Source organism: Mirounga leonina, unplaced genomic scaffold, assembly GCF_011800145.1.
Source record: "Mirounga leonina isolate KUSES-001 unplaced genomic scaffold, KU_Mleo_1.0 Mir_178, whole genome shotgun sequence".
In the NCBI taxonomy this organism is placed as follows: Eukaryota; Metazoa; Chordata; class Mammalia; order Carnivora; family Phocidae; genus Mirounga; species Mirounga leonina.
Genome location: NW_023270464.1, coordinates 2,955,349 through 2,970,745, shown reverse-complemented (window position 1 = coordinate 2,970,745; position 15,397 = coordinate 2,955,349). Strand labels below are relative to the sequence as shown.

Genomic DNA, 15,397 nt, shown 5'->3' with positions numbered 1-15,397 from the left:
GCCTGGGTGGCTCAGTTGGTTGAGTATCTGTTGACTCCTGGTTTTGGCTCAGGTCATGATCTCAGGGTCATGAGATTGAGTCCCCTGTCTCAGGCTCCCTGCTCAGCAGGGCGTCTGCCTCCCTTCTCCCTCTGCCCACACACACTCTATCTCTCAAATAAATAAACCTTAAAAAAAAAAAAAGAGGTAGGCAAGAATTGTAAAATGGTGCCAAATGTGTACAGGGGCCATAGTAGCCCTGGGGACATAGGACTGAGTAGATTCTGGATAGAGGCTCTCTGGGCACAACTGTGCTCTGCATTTAGTGAGGCTTTTTTGGTTAATCAAAAGTGGGTTGCTTTTGAAAGAACACTTAAGAAACTCAGTCAAAATTATGAAAATCCTTTTTTTTTTTTTTTCTGAAGTTACTGGTAATTTAAACTTGTCATCTGAATGAATAGTGTTACAGCCTCATGGAGTAGGCGAGAAATGTCCCCATAGTGATGTTCTAGTCTTAGATGAAGCATTAGTGTGAAATATGTCCAAGTCAGTGTCCCAAAGTAGATCAGGGATGTAAAAACATATGATGAAAAGAATGTTACAGGCCTTATAAAGAATTACTAAAGAATTTGTATTATTTTGCTTACAGTAGATAAATTTGAGGGTCTACTAATTGGCTGAGGACATTTTGTAAGACTGACAACCACAGTGGGGATTTTCCTTTTAAGGTGTTTGCAGGTGAGCCAGCAGCTTTTCTGGGAGCCTACAGATATATTTCTCAATAAAAGTTCTATCTGGCTTGAGATGTCTGAGGATCTGAATTCATTCATTCATTCATTCAGTTCATTCATTCATTCATTCAATTTATTCATAGACATTGCTTGTTACTTTCTCACTGGAGAGGAAACAAGGGAAATTGCCTTTTAGTACTAAAAGAAGCTTAAACAGTAAGGACCAATAAATGCCACCTGTGCCAGAGATTATTGGTAGGTTTTTCCCCTGGTCTTTCACATAAAAATATTACTCTCTTTAAACACAGGCTGGATCTGTGTGTCTAGGTCTCTTTTGAAGTTCAGAATAAATCATGATTTTTAAAGAAATATCATGGTTCAGTTGTTCTTGCATGCACTCAGCTTTGACCTTATTTCCTCTGACTTTCCGAGTAACCTAAATGGGCATGTGCATCTAAAAATACCTGGAATTAAAATAAGCACACCATTTCACCAAAAGATACCCAAGGAAGAAAAAAAAAAAATCAGTCTTCATATTTAAGTCAGTTAGTTCTTTTTTAATAAATTTGAATTCATTCATCAACAAGTTTCATATTGTATCTATCACTCAATTTTGCTGTTTTTTCATGTCAAATAATACCAAAAAATTACATCAATGTGCTTAAGCAAAATTGGGTTTTAATTTATCTTTACAATGAAATGAAATCAACATGGGAATTGATCATGACAGCAATCGCCTATTCCTACTAGAATAATCCGTACTTACCTTGAACACACTTACTGACTTGTGAAGTAGAAATATGAGACAAGAATGATAAAACATGTTTATGGGGCTCACCCTAGGGAGAAGCATGTTACGTGAGCCACTCTCTGGGAGGTCACTGTTTACTCACATGTTGGGAATTGAGTATTTTGGAAAACATGGCACCTTTCAATGCAGTAGAAGAGGTAATCGATCCAAGGCACACTAGCTAGTGTCCTGGGAAAATTTAATCCACCTGGGCAGCTCTTTGCCCCACAATTCAATGTTACTCTGACCAATGGCTCACATAAGATGAGAGCCAGAGTCAATTCCATGAGTAACAAAGTATTTCACCAATTGTTCGGTTTTGCTTACATAAAAATGGCCAGAAATATGGACTTGTTTTCAGGTGGAGCATTAAGTAAGAATTATGAGATGGTTTATAATTTCAAGCCAGGAGATTCAAAGTTAGACATATTCTCTTTTATCAAACACACCATTGTGGGACTAACACCAATGGGGTTATCTACTAGATGCTGAAAATGAACACCTACAGCTGCAATGTGCCTGTCTCCTTAAAACCAGTCCCAAACATGTGTGGCATCACCTCTGAGATATCTCCTGGGTGAAAATGTTAATTCCAAAGCTGCACAGGGGAAAAGTGCCTTTAATCTGAATGACTGAATATGTCAAAAGTTCTGGGTGCTGGCATTAAAAACACATGATATTGCAGATGTACATGTAATCTTCAAACCTAACAGGGATATTATCATGACATACTTTCTAGTTCATTTATGATTCAGTGGGGAAGTGAATGTCTCATGGTATAGACAGTGAAACCCCTCTACAGTCCTGGGGTCGGTGAACAAGAATAACACTTGTTTTAAAGATTACTCAAGTCTTATCAGTCTTTCTCTGTAGGGATTTATGTAGTAGGGCTCTTGAGTTGTCTCAAGTATATCTGAATATGGGTAATAACAAACTGTCAGAGCAAGATTCTTCTGTACATTTTGAGCCCCTGTGAAGCATTTTGGAAAGACAGGACTACATAGAAAGTTAACTTTTTATTACGTTCAGTTGTTGAGAAAGAAATATCATTATATTCCAAAATCAAATTTTCTCTCCTTACTCAAGATGTCTGGACGTGGGTAACAGCCACCTCACATTAATGTCAGAGGTCCGGGTTCAGAATTCATCAATACGGCTCTCTCACTGGCTCCAGTAACTACTGTGGAGTAATGAGAGGTCATTGTAACAGAACAGAGAACCAAACTCAACTCTCTTCTGTCAGCACAGAGTTCTGCTTCTCAATACTTCTCACAACTTTTAAAAATGGAGAAGCTATAAAATAATTTTATTAGAAGAAAAGTAATTTTCTTCTGAAATGGAGTAAAGCAAACACATACCCAAGAATCTTAAAAAGTTGTTTTTTTTTACAGAATATACGTTATGTATTTGTGTGTGTGTATGTGTGTGTATGTATGTGTGTAGTTACAAACACTATTTATAGTATAGCTATTATGTTAATTTCATCGCAGTGTCTACAAAGTTGTGGATCCCAGTCTTGGTGCCAAATGCATATAAAAAGCTCAAAAGCTATTATGACTATACCATGCAAATTTATATCCAGAAAACCTTAGTAAGTAGACTGCAGCTCTTCTGAGCCCCATAGGGTCTCTGCCTTTGATAGTTGGGTACCTCAACTATGCATCAAAAAATGTTTTGAATCATTTTTCTCCCAGAAAGAATTAATGTCACAGTTCTGAATAGTATAAATTGTACACTTAAATCGATCATTGACTACTTTTGTCCATGTTCATTTGCATTTTGGGGTCCCTCTTCTGCATGTGGAGCTCACTCCTTGAATCACTGGATACAGAAAAAGATACCTGAAGTATTGAAAGGGATAAGGTCTTCACAAATGTCTTTTTTTTTTCTTTAACATGTTAACAATGATAAGGCCACTTACAAGGTTCTTCCCAATCTGTTTAACTTTTAGGATCCCTCATTGTTACCCATGGGGAAAAAAAAATTGCCAGAGAAAAGCCCAAGACCACTGGCTAGTCTCCAGATAAAAATAAAACCAGAGAGCAGCGGGTGGAAGAAGATGTTAAAGAAAGGTCGGAATGAAGGAGGGGAAAGGGTATAAAACTGGTCATTGCTTCTGGCATGAGATTTTGTGGGCTATGTTTTACCTGACAGTGGGTCTTAAACTGTGACAGACTCCCACAAATTAAAGGTTGTTATGGCCGCCAAAGAAAAATCAAGTAGTGGTCAGCTTATGCTGATAGCCCACACCACATGCATCCTCAGGGAAGGTGGTGTCTCTATCTATGCGGAGAAAACTAGTGCCAGCTAGTAGAGTACTGGATGAGATTTTGGTCATTGGTTTAGGACAGAACAGAGAGGGTGAGGCATATGTGGCATGTTGGGATAAAATATTAATTTAGTAGTTCTTTCCTGAATGTTTTGCTTTTTTTTTTCTCCAAGTGCTTAACTTCACTGTGACATCTGTTTGCACAACTGTAGTCATTTCAGTTTATGGAGGCCTGTGATAGAAATATTGTTTACAAAAAATATATCATCTCTTTTTTTTCTTTAGAAAGATCTCATCTAAATAGTAAGTTAAGGTTGCGTCTATGAAACCGGTGCACCTTGTCTTGTTTCTACGAGCTTTAAAAAGTCCAAATACTGATGAGGCTGTGGATCAGAAGGAACCAAAAGTGAGTGTGTTTGTTGTCAGGTTGCTCTCCTTTGCCTCAAGAGAACGGTCATGGGTCACTGGGTGATGTGTGGTGTGTACTGGTCATGTTCCTGCAGCATCCTAGTTAGACTAGGAGTAGTTGGATGTGCTTATGAAATATGTCAGATACAGAAATAAAGGTATGAAGATGTTTCTTGGTTTCTGAAATTGAACAGTAGAAGTGTTTTAAGCTTCAATCTTAATTCTAGGTAACAGAAAGTAGTTACATCACGTAAAGGAAAATATGACATTGCATGCTGCCATGATAGCAAGCATTAAGAAAGAAAATTTTGGTAAATATACATATATATGCATATTATGCAAATATATTTTATATTAACATACAATGTTATAAGAGTGATTGATAATGTAAAGACAAGGGGGAAAATCATCCTAGATGGTTTTACCTTAGAGTAACAAATAACCTGAGACGTCTATGCTTTCTGTTAGATATCAGGCCTAGAAATCCATACGAGATGTGGAGCACATTTTCAGTGATTGAAATGTCAACTAAACATTGCCAAAACATGCCACTGTGTTCCTGCATGACAGGTAAGCTGGATCCACTCCACGTGAACAAAAGAATACACTGTACAACAGAGTACTTACAATGAGATGCCATCCATTCCTGATGGGTTTTCAAAAGATGGGCGTTCAGACATCAACATGGGATCTATCTATGTTTAAGACAACAGGTGAGCACACACCAGTGGCTCACTTCATCCACTAAACCAGTACAGAAAAAGTAAGCCCGATGAAAGTAAACCCCATCACCAAAAAAGCTGAAAAGCCTTCGCTTAGTAAACAGAAAGGATATGAAGCGTGTGACTCATTTCAAACTAGCAGTATCACTGTATGAGTTTTTGAAGATTAACTAAGAGTTTCTTTCTGATTTTTAAACTAAAACATCTAACTTATGATAATAAAAAACACATTTTGGGATGATATTGTGTTTCACGCCCTCATTCTCAAGGCATAATATTTAGACGATGCTTGTCCCTTTCAATTAAAAAAGAAAAAACTATGACTTTCTTTAATATGCATCCTGTGTTAAATTGTCCATAGCTGCAAAATGTATATATGTATGTGTATTTGTTTGGCATACACATGGGTACTTAAACCTGTGTGTATAAACATATACACATACATCCTCATATACACGTGTATTTTATATATATGCTGAGAAAGTTCACATATATATACAATTGCGTATGTATATATGTGTGTCTGCGTGTGTGTGTCTGTGTGTGTGTACAGGTATAAAAACTTGACAGGCAGAGTAATATTTCGCTCAGTGTTAAATGAAGTCTTTGAAAAATCAAGTACAGTCACTCAGTTAACATAGTACAGCCAGTAAACTAAGTTGAAAAGAGAAAAAGTGAATGGAAACACGATCCTGGACCATCTGTCTATGGCATTCACATCGGTTAGATCAGGGATTTTAATTTTGAGCTGTGAAGACCTCCTCCGTAGATGGGTCTTCTTGTGCGGGATGCTTCTGTCCCCCATGTGTCGCCCATGCCCTTCCCTAGGCATGCTCTGTTTCCTGTACTGGATTCCTGAGTTGTCAAAGGGTCTTGCTGAATTCCTGGTATCACCAACACTGCCCGTGACCTCATTCATTTCATTGTGAACCTCCAGTGATGTTAAGAGAATATTTCCATGAGCATCCACCTAATTGAAGAAAATACACATCGTTAGGCACCTAGCATGCCAGTAAATCTACTTTTCATATACAAACCCAGCACAGACTTATACCATGCAATCATGTCACATACATTATGAGAAACTGCACATCCATCAAACCCAGCACGGTTTTCGTGGAAGATGTCATTCTGAAGGCTTAACTACAGTTTAGAGATTTTATTTCCTCAATTTAGAAATTCTCACATAGGAGATTAGATTAAATAAAGCGGGCTTTTTTAAATTGACATTTCCTATTATGGATACAAGTCCTTACTGAAGACAAAATTAAAGTACAAATTCCTTTCAAGATGTTGATTTATGTATTTTAACCATTTTTCATAACTGGACACTGGATGAAAACCATACTTTCTCATCTTCTTTAGAGTCAGCTTGTCCCCTTTTCTGACTATACAAAAATATTCACACTACCGTGGACAAACAAGCAAATACTCCTGTGATGAATGGACACTCCTGATGACTTTGATGGGGGTAGATACAGACTCCTACCCAAGTATGATCTCCTTGCCCAATCCTGGTCCTGGCAGGAGGCCTCCTTTTTAAGGGCTATATTTAAGATAGACTAAAGTCCCCTCCCACATTGGAGCCAAACTTTAAAATAACATTTTATTTTGTGCTAAATACAGCTTCAGACCTTTCATGGTGATGTCGATGGTCCATTTGTTTATTTGTTCGTCCGCCATGAAATTTCCACGGAGCATACCTGAGGCTAGGGGTCCCCAATGGAGTCCTTTCTAAGTGGTCTGTAATCCCCACTCTGAGCAATGCCAACACCTCTCAGGGCCACGTGGCCCATTCCACATTCCCCTGGGTCTCACTGCTCTCCAGCATGCTTTATGTTATCCCACTCATCTTCATTCCTTTGCTAAAGGGCCATCTTCCTTGTCCTATCTTTGTCTGTGGAAAGCCTACCCTTTCTTGTAGAACTAGATTAAGTGTCTATGGCTTCTTCCATGAAACTTTCACAAAATTAGTTATTTTGTGGAGGAATAATTTATTAATACATATTAATTTGTGTGTTCCCATCTTCTGTATACTTCTTAGTTTCATTAAAGGTATTGTGCTAGATATGAAGGAGGTGAGGTGTGCAGAGAAGATTCCCAACTAAGAAGAGGCAGGTGCCTGTGCAGACCTCTGAGCAGAGCCAAGACCACAGGTGGGATGACTCTTAGACACCAAGGTAGCCCAGACACAGGAAGGGCTGCAAACATCTGGGGGCCACTCAGGCTCTGGTACAAAGGCACCAAAACAGACTCTGAGATGTCTACCCCATGATTTGGGAGTACCATTCCATTATGCTTGGGGAAGGAGAGGTGTGGTCATCAGGATATCACCCCTTACTCCCCAGATCTGTGAGTATGTTGCCTTACGTGCAAAAGGGGCATTGCAAACATTGCAAAAGGGACACTGCAAACATATTTAAGCTTATGAACCTTACAATTAGGGAGATTAGCCTGGATTATTCAGGTGGGCCTAATCTAATTACATAAGCCCTCAAAAGTATAGGATATTCTCCAGCTGGAAGCAAGAGGGAAAGAGAGGTGCAGCAGAAGGTGAGAGCAGAGGGATTTGCAGTGTGAGAAAAACTGGATTCTCTATTGATAGAGGGCACTGCAGATAAAGCATAGGAAGAAATGGGACAGCCTCTAGGAGCAAAGATTGGCTCCACCTGATAGCCAGGAGGGAACAGGGGTCTCAGCCCTACAATCAGAAGAAACTGTGGTCAACAATCTGAATCAGTCTGGAGATAGATCTATCCCCAGAGCCTGCAGAAGGGAACACAGCCACACAGACACCCTGATTTCAGCAACCTGAGACTCTCAGCAGAGAACCCAGCTGAGCCCCACTGCACTGGACTTCTGACCAACAGAACTGGGTGCTGTTTTAAGTGGCTACATTTGTGGTAATTTGTTGTGATAGCAATCAAAACTACTACAGGAGGAAAGAGGGAAGATTTCAGAGGAGAAATGCATTTGAATTGGGCCTCAAAGAATGAGTAGACATTTTTCAGCAAAAAGCAGAACAAAAACCATCACAAGCAAAGGCTTGAAAAATGACTGAACTGTTTTGAGAAAGGCAAACTAGCTGAGTGGGACTTTGGAGAGAATAGATCCTGGCACATGCTAAGCTCACAGTTGATGGGACGATGGTCTTTCTTATCGCTGTCATTACCATCTTCCTAACATTTTATATTAAGAAAATACACCCCCCTGATGAACAGGAATGCACATTAGAGTCAAGCCAGTAAGGGTTTCTGTATATTGCATTAAGGAATTTCAACTTTACCTTCCAGGTAGTAAAAGGTAACAGTGATTTCTAGAGAAAAGTGACATTCTTCTGAACTACAACCCAAGCTGCAGAGTGAAGAGTAATAGATGCATTTGAGAGGAGGAAGTAAGGGAGAGGGACCACTGCTGGAATGCACCGCACTCCCATTTCCTTTAGCGCAGTCTGAAGGAGAAATGCCGAGAGGCTGTGAGCAAGGCTCCCCTCTTGCCACTGCAGCAAATCCCAGCACTCCCAACACGTGCTGTGTCCACGTGGCAGAGGCGCTCCGCCATCACCACTCATTTCTACATCTTCTCAGTGAAGAAGGTGGGAAAGGGATGGAGAGAGAGTTGCCTGCCATCTGCTCCCACCTGACCTCTTGGCCTTTCCTGAGCTCTCTGCAGAAACACTCACACCACCCATGCAGAGTGCAGGGGGGTGGGGTAGCGGCAGCCGGCACATGTTAGCCTGGGCTGTGCTTGGTTCTCCTCAGTGATGCTGCCTCTGAACTGTCGGGCCAGCCGTGCCATAGTGGGGAGACCGTGAAGACCTATGGTCTTCTTAGAATGGAGGACAGCAAGCCTGTGGGTGCTGGGAAATGCAAATGGACCAAGAAGACATCCAGATACTGGGGAGAAGGCCCTTCACGGAGACCCATTCTTGGGGCTAGGGACAGAGCACTGACAGAATATTAGAGTTCTGCGTTTTGTTTTTGTTTTTTAATCCAGTAGAGGGAAAAACTCAAATGGGCCTTGTGTCTCAACAGTACCAGGAATGTTAGACCTTTGTAAGAATTTGGAACATGTGTTCCATATCTATTCTTTTTGTTTTCTTGCCCTGGAATGGTTAGCAGTAAAACCCTAACCAAAAAAAAAAAAAAAAAAAAAAAAGTCTGTTCGCCTGTCTTCAGGATCAGTGAAGCCCCCAGTGGTTTGGGAGACAGTCTCTCACTGTAAGAAGAGGCTGTAGAAGGAGAAGCCTGAGACACACAGTAAGGTGTGGCTGAAAGGGGGGGGCAACAAAGGATAGGCCAGCAAAGGAGTGGGCACAAGCATGTCCTCTCTGCAAGTAGTCACTCTCCCTAAGAAAGGCGTGATTTGAACCTGGCTCACTTGGGCATCTTTTTCTTGAGAGGGAGTCAATCAGTGTATTTTAGCACTGCAATGAATAGGTGTGATGCCCTACCAGATATCTGTTTTCGAATCATGACAGGAAATATATTAAGTTATCACTTAAGGGGATTTAACAAACTGAGATCACTTATCAAATCGGCTCAATTAGATCTTATTTAACTGACCGATATTTTAAATAGACCTTCTTAAACAGTAAGCTGATATATTTAAAACAAAATTTATCTAAATTTGAGCCAGAGAATAACCAAAGGTGGAAGATGCTTGCTTTTTTTAAGTCCTCATGTGGCATTTATACTTTCCAATAATAATAAATGATTTACTATATGTTAATTAGAACCTCAGAAGACTGAAAATATTTTCCTAAAGGTAGAAAAAAAAGAAAACATCACTTAACTCTAAAAAATGTTCTTTCCATTTTATGTAATATTTTAAATACAACAAAACCATGAGATAAAAGGCCCAGTGGTCCACTTAGGAACGTGGATACTTCACTGGAGATATGCACACGAAGGGTCCAGACTTGTGGGATTGTTCATGTAAAAAAAAAAAAAAATTATGTTTCTGCTCTGTACCATGCCCTGTGCTAGGTGAGAGACCCTAATAGATGAATAAGAAAAGATCCTTACCCTTAAGGGGTCTAGCAGGTAAGAGTTTCAATTAATCAACAAGCACATTAAAAAAAAATACTGCATAATGAACCTTAAGCACATTTTTAAATACATGCCATTAATACTCTCTTTTTTATTAAAAATGCCACATGAAAAGCTCCCTTTAATAAAATCTAGGCGATTATAAATAACCACTTTATAGAATTAAATACCAAATGAAGACATGTCTTTTTTATAGGAAGGGAGGGGAATATTTTGTGAGAAGCTAATTCTGATCAATATCAATGATTCTAATGATTTAGCTTCACCTGACTTTAAAAAGATGCATTTGAGAACCTTCCCCTCTCTTCCCACCAGAAAAGTGAAAAAACACACCACATCAGCAAAAAACGGTGTTCTGATACCACTCATTCATGGACACACATTCCATGAACATTTACCACATCTGAGCCATGGTGTGCATATTTTGGTCGATGTGAAAAATCAAATGCTGTTTAGCAGAGAAAGCATGGTGGCCATGTGAAATGTAACACACCATTTCATAAGTGCAGAACATGTGCCATGGAAGTTGGGAGAACAGGGACAAAACCAATTTCTTGAAGAAGGGAGTGACAGAGGCAGGACAGACACAAGTAGAAGAAAAAAAAAAATCCTGGGTAATGTCATAGAGAAGAGCATCTGGCTTAGGTCTTGAAGGAGGGGAAGATGTGGACAAAGAAGAAAGGGATTCTGGAAAGAGAGAATCCAAGGCAAAAAGATGATAATGTATACAGGGATTTTGGGAAACATACAGAGAGAACGGAGAAAACACAAGAAATGAGGTCAACTGAATGTTGAGTTGATTTTTCAAGACTTAATGACAAATTTGTTTGAATCAATATCCTGTTTTCTCAAGTCCCTGTGGCTAGTGCTGTGCATTTGGGAAAGGACTTCATGAGGGCAGAGATCTAATTTTGTGCCCTTGACTCTAGTGAAGGAAACTTACCTTAAGGGAAACCAAACCCAATATCATCAATAATTTACAGAATTAGAGGGCTCTTGGGTGCTTTGGACATTTATGACTACCTTGCAGCTGTTTCAGGACACAGCTCTTGTGAGGTAGGTCTCAATAACCAACACTATTTCCCATGATTTCTATTTCAGAGTGGGTGAACACTTATAATGGAAACAATAATGTTGAAAGCAACTTGAACATATATTGGATAATAACAGCTTAGTGTAAATTAGTTTGGATGCTTCTGACTTATAGTTTTACATTTACATAGTTTTCATTTAAAAGTGAAGCAATGTGTAGAAAATTTCCAACAACATTATGAGAAGATTTTTTTCTAAAAGAATTAAAGGAGTTATTAAAATGTGTTAAATCTTAGAAACCAAACCAAACAAATATGTCCCCAAAAGATGCTAATCTTCTCCTATAATCTAAAATTTAAATCTTAAAACAGATGGAAGTGGTGTTGTTGAAACATAAGATTGAAATGCCCTGTATAGAATGACAGATGATGACTTGCATTTTTTAAAGCATTTCATGAAAAAAAAATTAAAGCATTTCATGAATACTTCATATTTTGAAGAGTTTGTGTCATATCTACTATAATTAGAATCAATTATTTTAATATAGTTTTTCTTCCTGCTCTATAACCTTGACAGGCACAAATATTCAAAGGTGGAAAACATTTCATGCAGAATATATTACAAAGTGGTTTTCATTTTTTTCTAGAATCTCTCACCAGAGTGGCACTTTATTGATACTCATTCTCTAATTACCTTCAAACTTCTATATAAGTAAAATACTCTATTAGAAAAAATAAAAAAAAAGTATTTGTCATGTGAGGAAAGAAATCTTGCTCTTTAGTAAGAGGAATGATGTCGAGTCTGCAGCTTTAATACCTTGGAAGGAATTACAACTTTCTGCCACTTCATGAAATTCAAATACAATCAAAGACTAACTCTTGAGTATAGAAACAATTCAAGAAACCAAAGAGGTTATGCACAAATAAATTAAGGGCACGATTTACATTGCACCACTGCTCTGAGGAGAAACGAAGTGAATACATGAACAGTTTGAGCATTCATGCATCAACCACTAAGTTAAAATAATGTGCAACCACTGAATATAAGGAAAATCTACTTAAGGTTTTATAGTAAGGTCAATAACATCATCATCCCAAAGATAGTCATTGATGGCACAGATCCCTCTTGGTGGCCTGCAGAGCCCCCGAGGGTACCACCCTGATATCCCCTTATTGGACAGGAAAGGTGACCTCAGAAAAACAATGGCAGTGCAAATCCCTGTGGTCAGCCCAGTGTCCTCTTTCAGTCCAAGGACAGGTGCAGCCCTCTGAGCCCCATCTATAACACAGATGGGTTTCCCTGAGGTTGTTGATGGTCACGCTAACAAACAATCTTGAAAGATATCACTAAAAGTGAATGAATGAATAATTGTAATTACAAAGAATTCTTGAAGGTGTTGGCCAGGTGCATAGTGACATTTCTGTTTTGCATGAAGTTTGTGATTCTTTTCTCGCTTTCCCTTAACTCATCCACATCACATGATATAAGCTTTTTGGGAGATTCATTTCCATCTGAAAATTATCACTAAAGTCTTAGATGTGGGTCAGCAATAATATTTAATGCTTATCTTTAAGAATATCAAATATGCATTTAAAACTAGTATCTATGAATTTGTATATCAACTTTAGACCTTGACAGCTGATTTACAATTATAGATTTTTAAAAATATGAACATATAAAGGCTTTAACAAAGCTGTTGGGAAAACACAGAAACATTTTCAGAAAAACAATAAAATGGCCTTGTGAATAAAATAAAATTTTCCTCTGCATCTGATTTATAATATAATATCTGACGTAAAATATTTTTCATATTCTGCTACTTTTCTCTGTGCATGTTAGAGGTGTTTCTGTTTTTGCTTTAAATTTTAAGCTTCACACTCAAAAAGGTATTTCTGCGGCACAACCTGACTGTTCTAAACCATTTCATTTAGAAGAAAGGAAACAATTTAAGATCTGTTTAAATTATGAGGGAATTTGGAAAAACAGCATTGTATGTGTATGTGTGTCTGTATATCTGTGTGATGAAAACAATAATGATGTGATGAATTCCAGTTTCCTTGGAAACGGCATGACCAAAGCATATTGTGTATTCATAGTAGGATGCAGACGTATTTAGAAACATAACAGTGTGGTACCAAGTATATTTTCCAGTAAGAAGTTCAGGATAATTTTGCTTGTGGAAGCCTGATTTTTTTCACAGATCCTAAGTTTCTCTGACCAACTCTATTTATGTTTTGCTGAAGGGATGGGAACCATTTGCATTCATTTAACTGACTGCATTCATTCATGAATGTTTGTGAACCTATTCTGGGCCACCAGTGGTCTATGGACACAGCAAATACTCTAAGGAGCTGCTGCATTTCTCTAAGGAACAGACCCATAACATGTACTAAGAGCACGGGAAAAAGCAAGGAAAGACCACAGGCTTGAGAAATAAGTAAGTTTAGCAAGAAGAATTAAATAATAAAGAAATGTAAGAGCAAGTGTAGCGTGTAAACAAGGAGAAATATATTTTTGAGAACTTTATGGGGTGCAAGAGGTAAAAAGATAAAGACAAAAATTACATAGAAACTATAATGTACTTTCATTAAAGTATTGTTTATAATTGCAATGACATATTGTTTTTATTAAAAAAAAATGAAATGACATGTAATTGCAAAGTTACTTTGTACCCGGAAGGATGTAAGGATGCTGAGCGGGGCTGGAGGGGGTGGACCTAATTTATGGTCTCTTTCTTAGTGTACAGCCCAAGGGCTTCCTAAAGCAATGCACCATCCTTGGCTACCACTATCTGGCCCTGCTAGGCTCTGACTTTTGCGAACACACCCGGCAGGGGACAGGGCCTGGGCAGATCTATGAGATCCCTTGAACAGAGCACGGTTCCTCCCTTGCACTAAGGACCTTGGACTAGGGGACTATGCCAGATAGTGGGTGGATGAGAGATGGTCTGCCCACACTGTAAAAGAACAGTGGCGTGCTGGACAATAAAATTTGTAATTTTATCACTAAATGAGTATTTCAACATTTTGGAAACATGCTTTTGCCTGTCAAGTTCAGAGCCAACATCCCACATGGTATTCACATGTTCTGTTCTTTTCAGAGGCAACTGGAAGCTTGTGGCTTCTCCAGCTTCTGCACTAATTTTGTTTTTATATAAAACTCAGTGACTTGCAGGAGGCAACATTTCAGGTTATAATCAAAGCCCACACAACTACTTAAAGGTCATGCAAGTAACTGTAGTGACTGATGAGTGGTAGGAGCAGGGTGGGTCTGTGAGAGGCATGATGGGTGAGTGTTCAGGCTGGTGGAGGGCCTACCCGGTTGCTTTCACTCTTGGAACGGTCATTCTTTGCCTTGGCTGTCTTTTCTGCAAGCTTCTTCTGCCTTTGAGGGCCTCTTCCGAAGAAAATGTAGTTGACAAAGGCATACTCCAGAAGGGCCAGAAAGACAAAGACAAAGCAGCCCATGAGGTACATGTCAATGGCTTTGACGTAGGGGATTTTGGGCAATGTTTCCCGAAGGTGTGTGTTGATGGTTGTCATCGTCAGCACGGTCGTGATCCCTACAAAAGAAACAAAAGGGTGAGAGGCTGCAGTTTTGCAGCTCTATTCCTCAGTTTCACTTTTGTATTTTCTCAAACAGCTCGAAATAGTTGGAGATAGTAGATTGAATATTATTAGGTGACCAGAAAGCAACAGAGCATGAAACATGTATGGACATCAGGTCACCACTCAGGTCAGGAAGCTGACATTTCTGCTCCCTGGTGGGGCACCACCCCGTGGCACCTAGCTTAGAGAGAGAGGGAATGGAGAATATATGGAGATATGTAGGCAGCAAAGGAGAATGTGCTTTTTAGGAAAGTTGGAAGAAATGAAAATAATCCCAGAAATTAACATAAAACACTGTGTGTCTGGATGAGACGCTTCCAAGAAGAATGAATCTATGAAGACTCAAAAAAGAGGGTCACCTATGGCCATTAGTGAGGGTTCAGTGAGCCTGCCTGTCAAAAGAAAACAATTCTTACCACAATGCTTTATGAAAAAGGGGAATGAGGCAACGATTTTTATTTTTATTTTTTTAAAGATTTTATTTATTTATTTATTTGACAGAGAGAGAGAGAGAGACTGAGAGAGAGGGAACACAAGCAGAGGAAGTGGGAGAGGGAGAAGCAGGCTTCCCGCGGGGCAGGGAGCCCGATGTGGGGCTGGATCCCAGGACCCTGGGATCGTGACCTGAGCCGAAGGCAGATGCTTAACGACTGAGCCACACAGGCACCCCAAGGCAATGATTTTTAAAACTGATAGCGGACTTGATCCAGTTCTGAGCTTAAAAAGAAAGGAGTACTTAAAAAAAAAAAAAAAAAAAAAGTACTTCAGGGAAGCTCCTGAGGACAGATGATTTCAGAGTCCTTTCCC

The 15,397-nt window shown here is 39.2% G+C and overlaps 1 protein-coding gene across 2 annotated transcripts in view; it reads right to left on the bottom strand.

Moving 5' to 3' along the window:
- Positions 1-5,437: 5,437 nt before the first annotated feature.
- GABRB3 (gamma-aminobutyric acid type A receptor subunit beta3) overlaps positions 5,438-15,397 on the bottom strand; it is a 229,938-nt gene continuing 219,978 nt past the window's right edge. Inside the window, exons 8-9 of one of the 2 annotated variants that reach the window (XM_035023937.1) lie at positions 14,300-14,544; positions 5,438-5,869 (exon numbers count right to left, since the gene is read on the bottom strand). In XM_035023937.1, coding sequence (XP_034879828.1) covers positions 5,528-5,869; positions 14,300-14,544 — 587 coding nt within the window. In that variant the 3' untranslated portion in view covers positions 5,438-5,527. The remainder of the gene's footprint in view (positions 5,870-14,299; positions 14,545-15,397) is intronic. The other variant, XM_035023936.1, reaches the window with a different exon arrangement.